Source organism: Oryctolagus cuniculus, chromosome 11 (assembly GCF_964237555.1).
Source record: "Oryctolagus cuniculus chromosome 11, mOryCun1.1, whole genome shotgun sequence".
Classification (NCBI taxonomy): domain Eukaryota; kingdom Metazoa; phylum Chordata; class Mammalia; order Lagomorpha; family Leporidae; genus Oryctolagus; species Oryctolagus cuniculus.
Window position 1 is genome coordinate 66,614,636 of NC_091442.1, and position 15,900 is coordinate 66,630,535.

Below are 15,900 nucleotides of genomic sequence, written 5' to 3' on the forward strand. Positions count from 1 at the left end.
TTCTTAGTGACTTCACCTTCAAGTGTTTCAGACTTTATCAGTAATATCCTGCTTCCCCTTAACTATATGAAGGATTTTAAACCATGATATTAGTCTTTTGATATTTTGCTTAGAATGATCACATTCTGGATGTATATGTACATGGTAACCACAATGAAACTGAAGGCAAGAGAGTTGTCAGGAGGCTGTTGCTGTGTACGTATGTGTATACATGTGAAAGCAGTCCTCTAGATATTCTTGGATGCTTTGACTTAGTGACAGGGAATGGTAGATGACACTGCAGGTGGATAAAGGGAAAGTGGTCCATGTTCACAAGTATCCTAGTGGTCTCAGATGATGTAGACTATAAAAACTTGGAAAATTCTGGCCTTGACCACAGTGGGCACATTCCAACATTATATTATTTTTCCCTACTTGCTGTCCTTTAAGGATTCTCCTAATTTTAGACTGAGTTTCAGACAAGTGTTCTTGAGAAAAATTCCTGTTGAGCGATTATATGGACTTGACAGTGTCTTTATCGTGAACAAATAGAAAAAATGTAATTGAACTGTGCTTATGTTGTTCTCTTTTCATATTACCTGAAAATGATAAGTGGTCCTTTTGCTATGGAAAGGATCATATTTGTGTGCTTAGCATGACCAGGATCAAGGGGGAACCCCGTAAACAGTGGCCTTCACATAATGTTCTTAAGCAGTGAGGTTATGGAGCAGTTAATTTTTGTCTTAAGAAAAGGATCATGCAGTTCTGGGGTAAGAGGAGCATGGTGGCCCTAAGTGGTGAATCAGTGTAAAGCTGTGGAGATGGTCCCAGGGCAGGAAGAGTGCAGAGATCCTGGTAGAACCATGAAGTACGTGTTCAGATCCCAGGCACAAAGAGAAGATAATCTCTGCGTGGCTCCGGGAGGTTCAGCCTTAGACAAACGGGGGGAAAAGTCAGTCTGAACTCCAAAGGGAGAGGCTTGCTGGTCAGAACAATTGGAAGGAAGAGGAGGGTCTGGTAGAGAGCCTAAAGGAAGAGTAATTCAGACTGTGTGAGTGTGCTGAATACCCAGAACGTGAGCATGTGTTCTGTACTATTGAGATTCCCTCCCAGCTACAGCTGTGAGTTCTAATTCTGTGTCTGATCAAATTCATTCGACCAGGAGACAGGGGAGTGGGTGCTGCAGGTACACAGTAATCAGTGGGGAACAGGAGGAAATGCCTTTGAAGCTTCAGAGATAGTCTGTGAAGGAGCAGCCTACCCTGGTTGCCTAGGTGGACCTGTGGAAATTCTCCTTTAACCTCACTGCAGCTCCTGCTCAATACACACACGTTGTTGTAGTTAGGAAGTATTTCTGAAAAGTTAATGATGTTTCTTTGGTACTATTAATAAAAATCTCATAGGTTGAATATAGTTTTCTAGGCTGGTGCTGTGGCACAGTGGGTTAAAGCCCTGGCCTGAAGCGCCACCATCCCATAAGGGTGCTGGTTCTAGTCCTGGCTGCTCCTCTTCTGATCCAGCTCTCTGCTATGGCCTGGGATAGCAGTAGAAGATGGCCCAAGTCCTTGGGTCCCTGGGAGACTCAGAGGAAGCTCCTGGCTGCTGGCTTTGTATCGGCACAGCTCCAGCCATTGTGGCCAATTGCAGAGTGAACCAACAGATGGAGGACCTCTCTTTCTGTCTCTACCTCTCTCTGTCTGTAACTCTTTTTTTTTTTTTTTTTTTTTTTTGACAGGCAAAGTGGACAGTGAGAGAGAGAGAGACAGAGAGAAACGTCTTCCTTTGCAGTTGGTTCACCCTCCAATGGCTGCCACAGCCGGTGCACTGCGGCCAGCACACCGCGCTGATCCGATGGCAGGAGCCAGGTGCTTCTCCTGGTCTCCCATGGGGTGTAGGGCCCAAGCACTTGGGCCATCCTCCACTGCACTCCCTGGCCACAGCAGAGAGCTGGCCTGGAAGAGGGGCAACCGGGACAGAATCTGGCGCCCCAACCGGGACTAGAACCTGGTGTGCCGGCGCCGCAAGGTGGAGGATTAGCCTAGTGAGCCATGGCACTGGCCCAAATCTTTCTTTCAAATAAGTAAAATAAATCTTTAAAATACACATACACACACACACATACACACATATATATAGTTTTCCATCACTCTGATGCAATTATTCAGCCCTGGAGTAACTCTCATGAGTTTCACTTTCTATTTCTTATCCAAAAGATCGTTTCCGTTTTATTGCTATTATACCTTTTATCTACTGAAGTGTAGATAAGTGTTTAATAATGAAAGCTTTAGGGGCCGGCACTGTGGTGCAACAGGTTAACACCCTGGCCTGAAGTGCTGGCATCCCATATGGACGCCAGTTCAAGACCCGGCTGCTCCACTTCCAATCCAGCTCTACTATGGCCTGGGAAAGCAGTAGAAGATGGCCCAAGTCCTTGGGCCCCTGCACCCGTGCAGGAGACCCGGAAGAAGCTCCTGGCTCCTGGCTTCGGATTGGCGCAGCTACGGCCACTGCAGCCAATTAGGGAGTGAACCGTCAGATGGAGGACCTCTCTCTCTATCTCTTTTCTCTCTGTGTCACTCTTTCAAATAAATAAAAATAAAAAATATTTAAAAAAATAATGAAAGCTTTATAATTTGAAAGAAAATAGCTTTTCTTTACTTTAAAAAGTACCATATTAAGGAAATATTGAGCAATTGATTGATTTTAACTTTTAGAAAAAGTCAAGGGTCTTCATATAAATTACCTATGCCTAGAAGATGCTTGATGTTCTATAAAAAATTGCTATCATGAGTTTAAATGGTACCTTTTTATCTTCTTTACAATATTATAAATAATATATTTGCCTCTTTTTTTTTTTTTTTTAGAAAACTGGTGATTTATTTGCTATCAAAGTATTTAATAACATAAGCTTTCTTCGCCCAGTGGATGTTCAGATGCGAGAATTTGAAGTGTTAAAAAAGCTCAATCACAAAAATATCGTCAAATTATTTGCTATTGAAGAGGAGGTAAGTCATCAACCTTTAGTTAATCATGTCATCATGTAGCCGTTGTGGTTCAGGAGACAGAACCTAATATAAAAATGGGTTAAAATGGTGAAAATTAGGGTTCATACAACCAAATAGTCTATCCCAAGTATACTTAAATAGGTATAGTAGTGAGAATAATGTATCATAAAAATGGAATCAGAGGGGCTGACCCTGTAGTGTAGTAAGTTAAGTATCTGCCTGCTGTGCTAGTATCCCATATGGGTGCTAGTTCAAGTCCCAGCCACTACACTTCTGATCTAGCTGATGGCCTGGGAACGCAGTAGAAGATGTCCAAAGTCCTTGTGCCCCTGCACCCATGTGGGAGACCTGGAAGAAGCTCCTGGCTTAGGATCAGCCCAGCTCCAGCTGTTGCAGCCATTTGGGGAGTAAACCAGTGGATGGAAGACCTTTCTCTGTAACTCTGCTTCTCAAGTAAATAAATACATCTTAAAAATAAAAAAAAGAATGGAGTCAGAAAAAAGTATAGATTGTGACTACCGGTCTAGGAATCCAGAGATTAATACATGAAGTTCATTCCTAAAAGATAGAATTGATTTTAGAGGGAAATAGCAAAAGTAAGTATGTCATCAGGAAAAGTAATCTAAAAATAATGGAAAAAGAAATCTACTTAAAAATGAGTAATCAGTGAAATAATCTTTAGAAAAATACTTTAGAAATTTTTACCCCTTGTCCTAGTGATTTCATTTTTAATGCTTATTTCTTAGGAAGTAATCAGAAATGTAAATTGCATGCATAAATATGTTAATTGGTACCTTGTTTATAATAAGGAATAGTTAAGTAAGTCAAATAAATTAGAATGTGTTATAGTTGCCCAAAGTTAGTCAGACTCAAGGTTGTAAAGCACAGCCTTTCAGAGCGCCAACTCTGCCCAAGACTTCCCACACCAGCTACAAAGGATTTGGGAAACTGCAGTCAGGACAGTACCCACAAAACTGTCCTCACTTCAGACACCAGCCTCAAGTTTAGGAGAACCCAAGACTACTCTACTTCAGACTTGCCAGCTACAGATTTGTGGGTTCCCTGACACTCAGTTTTGATGACTTGCTAGAATGTAAAATGACTCACAGAACGCAGGGAAGTGTTACCATTGTATTATAGCAAAAGTGTACATGTTAGAACTAGCCAAAGGAAGAAACACTTAGAGTAAAATATGAGAGGGCTCCAGCTGTGAAGCTTGCTGGTCCTCAGTGACACGGTACCCTTTTGGCATGTATCTGACAATATGAATAGGGTATTGGCAGCCTGGGCAGCCTTCTGGGGCTTGATCTTTTATGAAGCACATGGTTGACCATTCGTCTTCAGGCCCTTCCTGAGGTTCAGGCCAGTTCCTTTAGTTCCTGTTTCCTTTGGAGATCGGAACTGATAGGATGTGTCCTAAAGCCCACGTCATAAATCGCATTGTTATAGACTGTCCAGCAAACAAAAACACTCCTCTCCAGAGATTACTTCCCCGTGTCCAAGGGCAAACCCCAGGCTTCTCTATGGATAAAGTGAATTCTTCATGACACAATAGTGAAATATTAATAGATACTTATCAAACTTTTATTCACTGGAAATATGGTTGTATTTACTGTTATGTAAGAAAATCAGGATTAAAACTGTATGTGCAGGGGCAAATACTAATATAGCAGTAAAGATGCTTTGGAATGCTTGTATCTTGTATCATAATGCCTGGGTTCAGTTTGTTGCTCCACTCCTGATTCCAGCTTCTTTCTAAAGTACATTCTGCCTCAAATGGTTGGATTCCTGCCACCTGCATGGGAATCCCAGATTGGGTTCCTGACAGCAGGTGTCAGCCTGCCCAACCCAGGCTTTTGGGGGCATAGCATTTGGGGAGTAAACTAGCAGATGGGAGATCTCTGCCTTTATGTGTTTGTGTGTGTGTGTGTGTGTGTGTGTGTGTGTGTCTGCTTATCAAATAATCGTATTTCAAAAATATGCAGTGTGATCCTGATATATAGTATAATACAAACAGTGTTAGATATATATAATATGATTTGACCCATAGGGAGGAAACTGAAAGGAAATACACCTAAACAGTAACATGATTATCTTTGTGATGGAATTGTGGGTATTTTTTAAAGGTCAACATATTTGATCATTTTAAAACAACTTCTTTTTTCTTTTACAGTTACTTCCTTTTTTATAAATGCTGAACAGCAGAAAATTCAAAGTATTTTGTGAAAGTATTTTGGGGCTGTGTAGGAAAAAAATAGAGAAGCAAGAGAAGATATAGATGTGGAGATGAATACTGGATTTTAAGACTCATTCAAATTTTCAAATTTCTAAAATAGGCATACACCTGCTAATCATTGTGTATATGTAATTTGATAGTATTTCTTCTTCTCTGTAAAACTATTGTTATATTGACAATGTATCTTACAGTAGATGGTACATTAAAATCAAAGTTTAAAATAAATCAGCAGCTCAGATGCAAATGAACAGACCAGAACTTGGCTGCTACTCTGCCACCCTTTGTTTTTGAGAATGAGGCTCCATTCCTGGAAGTGAAAGTACTCATGAGAAGAATCTCAAATGTTTTAAGAGATTTGTTAGAAGAGCTTTTGGCCTAAGTGTACTGTTATGCATAGGAAATTAAAAATAATTTTAACAAGAATGATATAACATGGTAGCAGCGATTTTGTAGGTCAAATTTAGCCACTTTTCACTGGTTTGTCCTCAAAAGTAAATCTCAACTTAAAAAAAAAAAAAGATTTATTTATTTATTTGAAAAGCAGAGTTGCAGAGAGGCAGAGGCAAAGAGAGCAGGACATCTTCCATCTGCTGGTTCACTCCCCAAAATGACCGTGGAGCAGGGCCGATCCAAAGCCAGGAGCCAGGAGTTTCTTCGAGGTCTCCTACGGGAGTGCAGGGGCCCAAGGACTTGGACCATCTTCTGCTGCTTTCTCAGGCACATTAGCAGGGTGCTGGTCCGGAAGGGGAGCAACCAAGACTCAAGCTGGCACCTATATGTGATGCTGGTGCTGCAAGTGGTAGCTTTACCTGCTACGCCACAGCACAGGCCCCAGATCCAACTTTCTTAATAGGAATTTCAAAGATGTTAAGTGTTATATTTGTACAGTCAGTAGGATTTAATGAATCCCAGGTGAAGTAGTTCCAAGTGCCTTCGCCATTATAGCAGATTTAACATTTAAATAAAATTAGATAAGTACTTGCATATGATCAAAACATAGTTTTGTATGGATTCCTAATCAGTGATTTTTTTTTTCAGACAACAACAAGACATAAAGTGCTTATTATGGAGTTTTGTCCCTGTGGGAGTTTATATACTGTTTTAGAAGAGCCATCTAATGCCTATGGACTACCAGAATCTGAATTTTTAATTGTTTTGCGAGATGTGGGTATGTTTGTTTGTTTACCTAATTATAGATATATATGATTTAGTCACTTAGAATTAAAAAGTAAATTTCTTACATTTAAAACTGAAGACCTTAATATAATGCTTTCTTAGATATGACACCAAAAACACAAGTGATAAAAAAATAGATAAATTGAACTTTGTCAACCTTAAAAACTTATGTAGTTCAAAGGATAACATGAAGGAAATGAAAAGACAACTCACAGAATGAGAGAAAATGTTTGCAAATCTTATGTCTAATAGTGAATTTTTATCTGGTAAAAAGACAAATAGGCAATGCAATTTTTATAAAATTTATTTATTTATTTTAAAGTCAGAGTTACACAGAGAAGGAAGAGAGAGAGTGAGAGAGGTCTTCTATCCACTGATTCACTCCTCAATTGGCTGCAACAGCCAGTGCTGCACCAAACCGAAGCCAGGAGCCAGGTGCTTCTTCCGGGTCTTCCACGTGCTCGTGCAGGGGCCCAAGGACTTGGGCCATCTTTAACTGCTTTCCCAGGCCAAGGAGAGAGCTGGATCAGAAGAGGAGTATCTGGGACTCGAACCAGCGCCCATATGGAATGCTGGCACTGCGGGCAGCAGCTTTACCCGCTACACCACAGTGCCAGACCCGACAATGCAATTTAAAGATGGGCTGAGGGTTTGAACAGACATTTTTACAAAGAAGATACTGTGCATAAAAAGATATTGTGCATAAAAAGTACATAAAAAGATATTCAACATCTTGACTATACTAAAAAACTTGTACACTAAAAAACATGAATGCCATATGTGAATCGCATTTTGGTAATCCTGTTGTTTTTCAATGCAAATCAAACCACAGTAAAATATACCACTTCATATCCACCAGAATGGTTAAAATAAAAAAAGACAAACAAAAATAAGCATTGGCAAGGATTTGGAGAAACTGGAACTCTCCAGCGTTACTGGTAGGATTGTAAAGTGATAGTCACTTTGGAAAACAGAATGACAGTATCTTGAAAGTTACATTGGGGCAGGTGTTTGCAGTAGTTAAGGTGTCAGCTGGGATGCCTACATCCCATATCAGACTGCCAGTTTAAGTCCTGCCTCCACTTTCAATTTCAGATACCTGCTAATGCATACCCTAAGGGATAGCTCAAATACTTGGTTCCGACCACCCTTATGAGAAACCTGGCATAGGTTGCCAGCTCCTGGCATAGCCTTACATGTTGTGGACATTTGGGGAATGAGTCAGCAAATATAAAGTCTCAATATCTCCCCCTCTGTCTCCCCCCGTCAAATAAAATGAAAATAATATGTTGAAAAAAAATTTAAATACAGGGACCTGCACTGTGGTACAGCAGGTCAAACTGCTGCCTGCCAGCATCCCAGTGCTGGTTTGAGTCCTTGCTGCTTCACTTCTGATCCAGCTCCCTGATTTTGTACCTGGGAAAGTAGCTGAAGGTGGCCCACGTGCTTGGACCCCTGTCACCGAGGTGGCAGACCTGGATGGAGTTCCAGGCTCTTGGGTTTAGCCTGGCTCATCCCCAGTGGTTGTGGACATTTGGGAAGGATACTAGCAGATGAAAGATCTCTCTGTCTCTTCCTGTCTATCTAACTCTGACTTTCAAATAAACAAACCTTTTGGGAAAAAATTACAGTGTCAGAAACCAGACCCAAGAGGCCACAGTAATACTATATCATTCCATTTATATGAAATAACCAGAACAAACCTATAGAAACAGAAAGGTTCTTGGTTGTTGAGGGCTTATGCGAGGAGCAGTTCGAGGAGTGACTGCTAATGTATACAGGTTTTTTAAAGGCATGATGAAAATGCTCTGAAGTTAGTTGTGATAGTTTTACGATTCTGTGACTATACTAAAAAACTTGTACACTAAAAAACATGAATGCCATATGTGAATCACATTTTGGTAATCCTGTTGTTTTTCAAAAAGTGTGTCAGCTAAAGAAATAATGCTGTCTGAGAAGTATTTGGGCCGTGAGAAAAGCCCAATGATAAGGTCTAAGGTTAACGGGAATTCTTGAGATTGACGCCGGAAGCTTAATGGAAACTGTTTAACCAAGGATAAAGTGAAAGAGAAACACAATAGTATGCTACACTTTATTTAATCAAATAGAAATTATAGACAATTGGTTTTAGTATTTATACAGCGATACTCTTCAATTTATCTTCATATCTTGAATGTGTACATTCACCTATCAGCTGTCAGACACGTATTTCAGGTTCTCAGTCAGTGACACTGCGTGTTAGCTAAAGCAGTGTAATTTCACCTTGCCCTTTGTAAAGAAAACACTTTATGGCATAGTAATAAGCATATGAGAAATTTATCTTTATGGAAACAAGTCTGATACTTTGCCCTTTCTTATGCTTTTTTACTATTTTATGTATTGAATCCAGTTTATCTTTTTATGGAAATTTTTTCCCAAGGTAAAGAAATGTGAAACTGGTGAGAGATTGGTGTCTTTCTTAGGACTCATAGTTCTTGGATTTAGAGATATATATCTAGAACTAATTCAGAAAATCATGTGCTTTACACCATTTTGTTACATTTTCTTAGTATTTAAGAACAATCTCTTTCTTAGACCAGATTGATTTTTACCATTCTAAAACCCATTATAACTGAAACATGAGGTATAAAATATATACTGGGGCCAGCACTGTGGCATAGCAGGTTAAGCCACTGCCTGTAACTCTGGCATTCCTTATGGGTGCCAGTTCAAGTCCCTGGCTGCTCCTCTTCCAATCTAGCTCCCTGCTAATGTGCCTGGGGAAGCAGCAGCAGATGGTCCAGGTTCTTGGAACCCTGCATCCATGTGGGAGACCCTGAAGAAGCTCTTGGCTTTTGGTTTTGGCCTGGCCCAGCCCTGACTATTGCAGCCATCTGGGAGTGAACTAGCAGATGGAAACTGTCTGTTTCTCCCTCTGTCTCTGTAACTCAGCCTTTCAAGTAAATAAATCTTTTTTTTTTTAAAGATACATGTATATAAATATACCATCTGTTACTTCTTTGAATAAAATAACTTTGAACCAACTTACAGGAAAACTTAGACCAATTTTGAGTGAGGATGAATTTGAGACAATAGATACCTATTTATGGTTCCCTTTGTTTTGCACTTACTGTTGAAGTGGGTGGAATGAATCATCTCCGAGAGAATGGCATCGTGCACCGTGATATCAAACCAGGAAATATCATGCGAGTTATAGGGGAGGATGGACAGTCGGTATACAAACTCACAGATTTTGGTGCAGCTAGAGAATTAGAAGATGATGAGCAGTTTGTTTCTCTGTATGGCACAGAAGAATATTTGGTAAGTAATGTGTCACTGATTTCATTTTTAAAAGCCAGATACATTATTATATATGCATATATAAATATTTAAAAAGCAAATGTAATCGGGTAATTGATCAACCCACTCACTATAAAATATCAGGTAATTCTTGTGACAAAAATGAACCTAATGAGTAGGGTGTGTAAGTAAAGAATTAGGTGTTGGTATCTATGGATGCTATTATTTTATTGTTTAAAATTCTTAGATGTTTTATAGCACCCATGAATCTTTTAATTTTGCTAATACATAGCTATATATTGAAAGAAAAGGCTATCTGTATACTCATGAAGTATATAGCTCTTTTTGGATAAGAGCAGCTAGTGTATTATGAACTTGTTATAATACTGTCACATGTAGAACATAATTAATTACATTTCTTTTTTTTTCTTTTAAAGATGGATTTATTTATTTGGAAGTCAGTGTTTAACAGAGAGAAGGAGAGATAGAGAAAGATCTCCCATCCTCTGGTTCACTCCCCAGGTGACCCCAAAGGCCAGGGCTGGACCAGGCCAAAGCCAGGAGCCAAGAGCTTCATCCATGTTTCCCATATAGGTGGCAGGAGCCCAAACACTTGGGCCATCTTCTGCTGTTTTTCCCAAGCCATTAGCAGGTAGCTGGATCAGAAGTGGAGCAGGTGGGACAGAAACTGGTACCATATGGGATGCCAGCATTGTAGGTGGTGGCTTTTTGCTATGCCACATGCCAGCCCAGTTAATTATATTTCTAAAACAGAAAATTGTATTGAGAGGCATTAGCTATTGAAAGATCAAAAGGACTACTGTTAAAAATATACACAAAATGTTTCATTATAGATCTAACTTTAAATGCAAAAAATGTAGGAAAGTTCTGTGGTTGATAAGGTTTATATAGGTGTGTTTAAAGTCAGTAAGATTGGAAACACTTTAGAAAATATATTTAAAAGTAAATGTGGTGAATATGTAATCAGGAAGTTTATAATATTAAGCTATCATTAATGATTCATGCCTGTGGATTTTGTCTTAAAAATCTTTAATTCTGTGATTTTTTTTTCCAATTGAAATCTGCTGTTATGGTTTTTTTTATTATTTTGTTAAATTTTTTTCATTTATTTGAAAGGCAGAGAGACTGAGCTTGTGTCCTCTGGTTTGCTTTCCAAATGCCCATAGTGGCCTGAACTGGACCAGACCAAAGCTGAGAGCTCAATCTTAAGTTTCCCATGTGGGTGTCAGGGACCCAAACACTTGAGCCAACACCTGCTGTCTCCCAGGATGTGCATTAGTAGGAAGCTAGAATTAGGACTCAAGTCAGGACTCAAATCCAGGCATTGGAATGGAGGCATCCCTGTGGGTGTCATTACTGCTAGGCCAAATGCTCGCCCCTGCTGTTGTAAATCTTGTGAGACGAAAGATAAAGTCCAGCCACTTTGTAGCTTTATTCAACATATTCTAAATCTCTTATAATTAAAGGTGTCTTAAATTGTTCTGCTAACAATAAATAAGTGGCTCTAAACTTATCTGTAAGTGTACAGGTTTTTGATCTTTTAGATGAGAATACCTAAAAGTGGATTTCGTTCATTTCACAAATATTTATGAAGTGCCTACTATTTGTACCAGGCACTGTTGCAGCCTCCTGGGCTTCTGTGGTAAACCAGATACACACCATTCCTACTTTTACGGAGCCCCCATTCTAGAAGAAAAAATAACCAGTTAACAAGTAAACAACATAATTCAGATCACTGAAGTTTTGCAAAGACAAAAGATTAAGGTAATAAGATAAAAAAAATGGGGCCGTTGTGGTACAGTGGGTTAGACCGCTGCCTGTAATACTGGCATCCGATATGGGCGCCAGTTCAAGTCCCAGCTACTCTACTTCTGATCTAGCTCTCTGCTAATTCTCCTGGGAAAGTCAGCAGAAAATGGCCCAAGTACTTGGGCCCCTGGCACCATGTGGGAGATTTGGATAGAGTTCCAGGCTTCTGGATTTGGCCATTTGAAGGGTGAACCAGTGGATAGAAGATATCTCTGTCTTCTGTCTCTTTCTCTCCTTGGCTCTGTCTTTCCTCCTCTCTGTGTAACTCTCCTTTTCAAATAAATCTTAAAAGAAAAAAGGTATAGAATGACTAGCAGGAGAAAGATAGCCAGGGAAAGCCTCCATTGAGACTAAAGTGAAGCAGAAGTGATAAAAAGAAGCAAGCCTTGAGCCTTACAAGTAGAGGAAAGAACAGTTGCAAAGAGCTAGAGACAAGAATGATCTAGGGGAAAAAAAAAATGACCTGGATTGTTTGCGAAACAGAAGGATGGCAGTTTGGGTGGGATTTAGTGAGTGAAGGGGCAAATGGTAGGAATTTAAATGGAGAGGTAATTGGGGGAGTCTTATCATATAGACTAGTAGTCTCCACCCTATAAACTAGTACCTTCTTTTTGTATAATAAATATTTTGCAGTGTTCCTTTCAGTATTTTGGTTTTTTTTTTTTTAAGGTTTACTTATTTATTTGAAAGAATTACAAAGAGGCAGAGGCAGATAGAGAAGTCTTCCATCCACTGATTTACTCCCCAAATGGCCTCAGTGGCTGGAGCTGGGCTGATCTGAAGCCAGGAGTGTCTCCCAGGTCTCTTACACAGTTACAGGGGCCCAAGGACTTGGGCTGTCTTCTGCTGCTTTCCCTGGCCATAGCAGAGAGCTGGATCGGAAGTGGAGCAGGGGCTGGTGCTGTGTTGTAGCAGGTAAAACCACCACCTGCAGTGCCAGCATCCCATATGGGCACCGGTTTGAGTCCTGGCTGCTCCACTTCTGATCCAGCTCTCTGCTATGGCCTGAGAAAGCAGTAGAAGATGGCCCAAGTCCTTGGGCCTCTGCACCCACGTGGGAGACCTTAAGAAGCTCCTGGCTTGTGCCTTTGGATCAACACAGCTACAGCTGTTGTGGTCAGTTGGGTAGTGAACCAGCGGATGGAAGGCCTCTCTCTCTCTGCCTCTCCCTCTCTCTCTTTGTAACTCTGACTTTCAAGTAAATAAATTAAAAAAAAAAAAAAAAAGTGAAGCAGCCAGGAATTGAACCAGTGCGCATATCGGATGCCAGCACTACAGGCAGTTGCTTTACCCACTAAGCCACAGTGCCAACCCCTTCCCTTCAGTTTTTTGAAATGAAAAGTTCAGCTAAGGCAATCAGCCTGCAAATCTAATTAAAAGATTAGCAGAATATCTTAATGTAATGGAAATTATTTCATGATAAAATAATAGATATTTGTGCATAAAAGCTTAGGAACAGCTTCACTGGCAAGCTATATGTAGTCTTGTATGCTTACATCTATGTAATACCACTTTGAATACAAGTGCAACATAACTTAGATGTTGTATTAGTGAATCACTTGTCACAAGTGGTGGTGGCATCATTGACATGATTTTCCAACATAGTGAACAATTCTTGTTAAAATTTCTAACTAAACAAAGTAGATTGAAATGTAGCCACATTCTTGGAAAAAAACTATAGAAATACTTGACGTTCTTTATAAAATGAAATCAGAAATATTTCTGACCTACACTGATATCTGGCAGGATAGCAGAAGGTATTTCAGGATATGGGAAGATTATTTTTCTGAACTCTCCCATACACTGCAGGATGTCTCTCTGTCTCTGGTCTGTACCCGCTGCCTTACTCGAAGCCTTTGCCAGTTATCATGATCATAACAAAGAGCCTTTGAGGCTGCTCCCCCAATACCAACTATCAATCTTTCATGTAACCTCCTAGGGCTACAGTTTAGTTTGCCTCTAATAGCCTGTTAAATTGGGAAGACTAAAACATAAATAAGTGAACTGCAAGTCCACTAGTCTGAAGCTCAACAATCTAGAAATAATCCATGTTTAAGTGAAACACCTTTTATTTTGAAATTCCTAGGAACTCCCAATCCAGATGTTAAATCCTCTCTCTTTTTTGTGTTAAAGTACATAGAAAAAGTCTCTCTTCCTCCACTGTTAGTATGTTTCTTCAAATAATTTATCCAGAAAACTTGGGCATTGCTTTATTCTTACATTGTTATTCCAGATACAGTAGCATACCCCCGGTAATATCAAGCCCTGCGCAAGCACATGTGGCACATTCAGTAGAGAGGCAGTGGGTACAGATATGTCAGACTAGTGTGCACCAGGCCAGTACCCATCAGTCCAGCCCTAGGGAATAGCTTCCAACTCTACCAGTTAGGTGGTGTATTATTGCACCCTTTTGAGGAGGTCCCTCCTTTGTCTCCTTCTAGAATCGCTGTATCTCCTCTTCCCAGGTTGGCGGCCTCATGTTCCAGAAGATATCAGGCACATCCAGGTACTCTTAGCCTGTTCACAGCTCTGTTTATACCCTAAGTATCAGCTGCTAGGTCAGAGGTCTAGTTTTTGCTTCTTTGAACAATAATCCCTTTTCATGCTATACCACAGAACCAGCAAAGCCTCCAGGCCCCATGTATCTGGTAGGCATATGATTGAACACTTACCTTAAAGCCCAAGTCCCATGCTCATCTCCTCCACTCCTGATTTCTCATTAAAATAGATTTCCCAAAAGAATCTTTTTTCCTCACCCATACACATACCACACAACCAAAATCCAGAGACTGACCCTTTGAGAATTCATAGACTGCAGCATTTAGAAGCCTCTCCTAGGAGTATTATCTGCATTGGTTCCCATTCCTCTAAGCCATAGACAAATCCCACAATGTTGTAAGGGATTGTTTGGGGTGGGATCATTTGAATGGTGACTCTACTTTGGTCTGTAGTAGTACACTCTTCAGACTATCTTACAAGAATCTTCAAGTTGCCAATATATGACTTCTATAAAGGCAGATGTTGGGAGGCCAGGCCTGTGTGACCAATGGTTCTTTGCAGAGCTAAATGTCCCATCAGAATCTGTCTGGATCTGTAAGCTCCCAAACCTGTTCTTAGAAAATCCATGTATTCTCAGCAACTCTGATAATAATGTCCCCTGTGCTTAAGGACTTGTGTTTAACACCAGCTACTTATCTGGGTCACTACATCCACTAGTTAACTCAATCAAGCTAGTTCTCCGAATTCATTCAGAGAATTCAGTTTTCATTTCAGAGCCCATATGACTTGCTTTGATGGATTGTGTGTGAGAGATGAAGCAGAGAATTTGAGGCTGCCTGGTATTGAGCGTGAGCAACTAGGTAGATGGTACTATTATTTACTTAAAGGATTAGGAGGAAAGAGGTTTGAGTGAGAAGTTTGAGAGTCTGTTTTGGATATGTTAAGTTTGAGTTGCCTTTTAGACATTTGTGAATCTGGAACTTAAGGCAGGAGATATTTTTAGACATTAAAGCATATAGAAGATATTTATTGTAATAGGCCATAGATTAGGAGGTAACAGTTATAAGCATAGGCAACTACTTTGAGTTGGGAAGCAGAGGATTTTATGTTTACTGAAAGAGGAATGTGGGGTCAATTTTGGCTTTTTTTAGCGCAGGAGATACTCAAACATGTTCACAAATGAAAAAGCACGATCCAGTAGAGAGGGGAAATTGATGCATTATATGAAAGGGATGATTTTAAGAATAGATTTCTGGAATTGATGTGATGATATGTTGGGCTCCACAGCACAGATGGAAATGTTGGCCTTTGATAGGAGCATTGGGGTGGGAAAGTAGGCTTGGGGAAAGGGCACAGATTCAGGTAGGTTGGTATTTTAAGGACATAAAGAAGAGTTGATTTGATTTCCTAGTTGAAATTGATTGAGGTCATCAAAATTGAGAGTCATAGGAACTGAGCTTGTTTTGGAAGTTTGAGGTGAGAAGAGAAGATGTGAAATAGTCTTCAGATTAGGAAAGTGAAATTATGATAGAATTTCTAGGCATTGTTGAATACCGGTTTTTTGTTTTAATATATTCCTGTAGGTCAGGACTTCATAGTTTTATCATCCTTTTTTTTCCCTTCAGCATCCTGATATGTATGAGAGAGCAGTGCTAAGAAAAGATCACCAGAAGAAATATGGAGCAACCGTTGACCTTTGGAGCATTGGGGTAACATTTTACCATGCAGCTACAGGATCACTGCCATTTAGACCTTTTGAAGGGCCTCGTAGGAATAAAGAAGTGATGTAAGTTATTTCTCCATATAAAATTAAAAATAGTTCTTAAAGTGTACATCTTACTATGTTGCATCATATCTTAGAGTTGATTATGCTAATAAAAAATTAGTTTAGCAGTC

The 15,900-nt window shown here is 39.9% G+C and overlaps 1 protein-coding gene across 5 annotated transcripts in view; it reads left to right on the forward strand.

Annotated features, from left to right (window-relative positions):
• The window catches only part of TBK1 (TANK binding kinase 1), a 49,624-nt gene that overhangs the window by 4,881 nt on the left and 28,843 nt on the right, over nucleotides 1-15,900 (forward strand). For 3 of the 5 annotated variants that reach the window (XM_008256737.4, XM_002711311.5, XM_051845641.2), the window contains exons 3-6: nucleotides 2,844-2,984; nucleotides 6,259-6,388; nucleotides 9,515-9,696; nucleotides 15,630-15,790. In XM_008256737.4, the coding sequence (XP_008254959.1) occupies nucleotides 2,844-2,984; nucleotides 6,259-6,388; nucleotides 9,515-9,696; nucleotides 15,630-15,790 (614 nt within the window). Of the gene's footprint in view, nucleotides 1-2,843; nucleotides 2,985-6,258; nucleotides 6,389-9,514; nucleotides 9,697-13,946; nucleotides 14,012-15,629; nucleotides 15,791-15,900 lie in introns of all 5 variants that reach the window. The other 2 variants (XM_070052573.1, XM_017341951.3) reach the window with 1 other exon arrangement.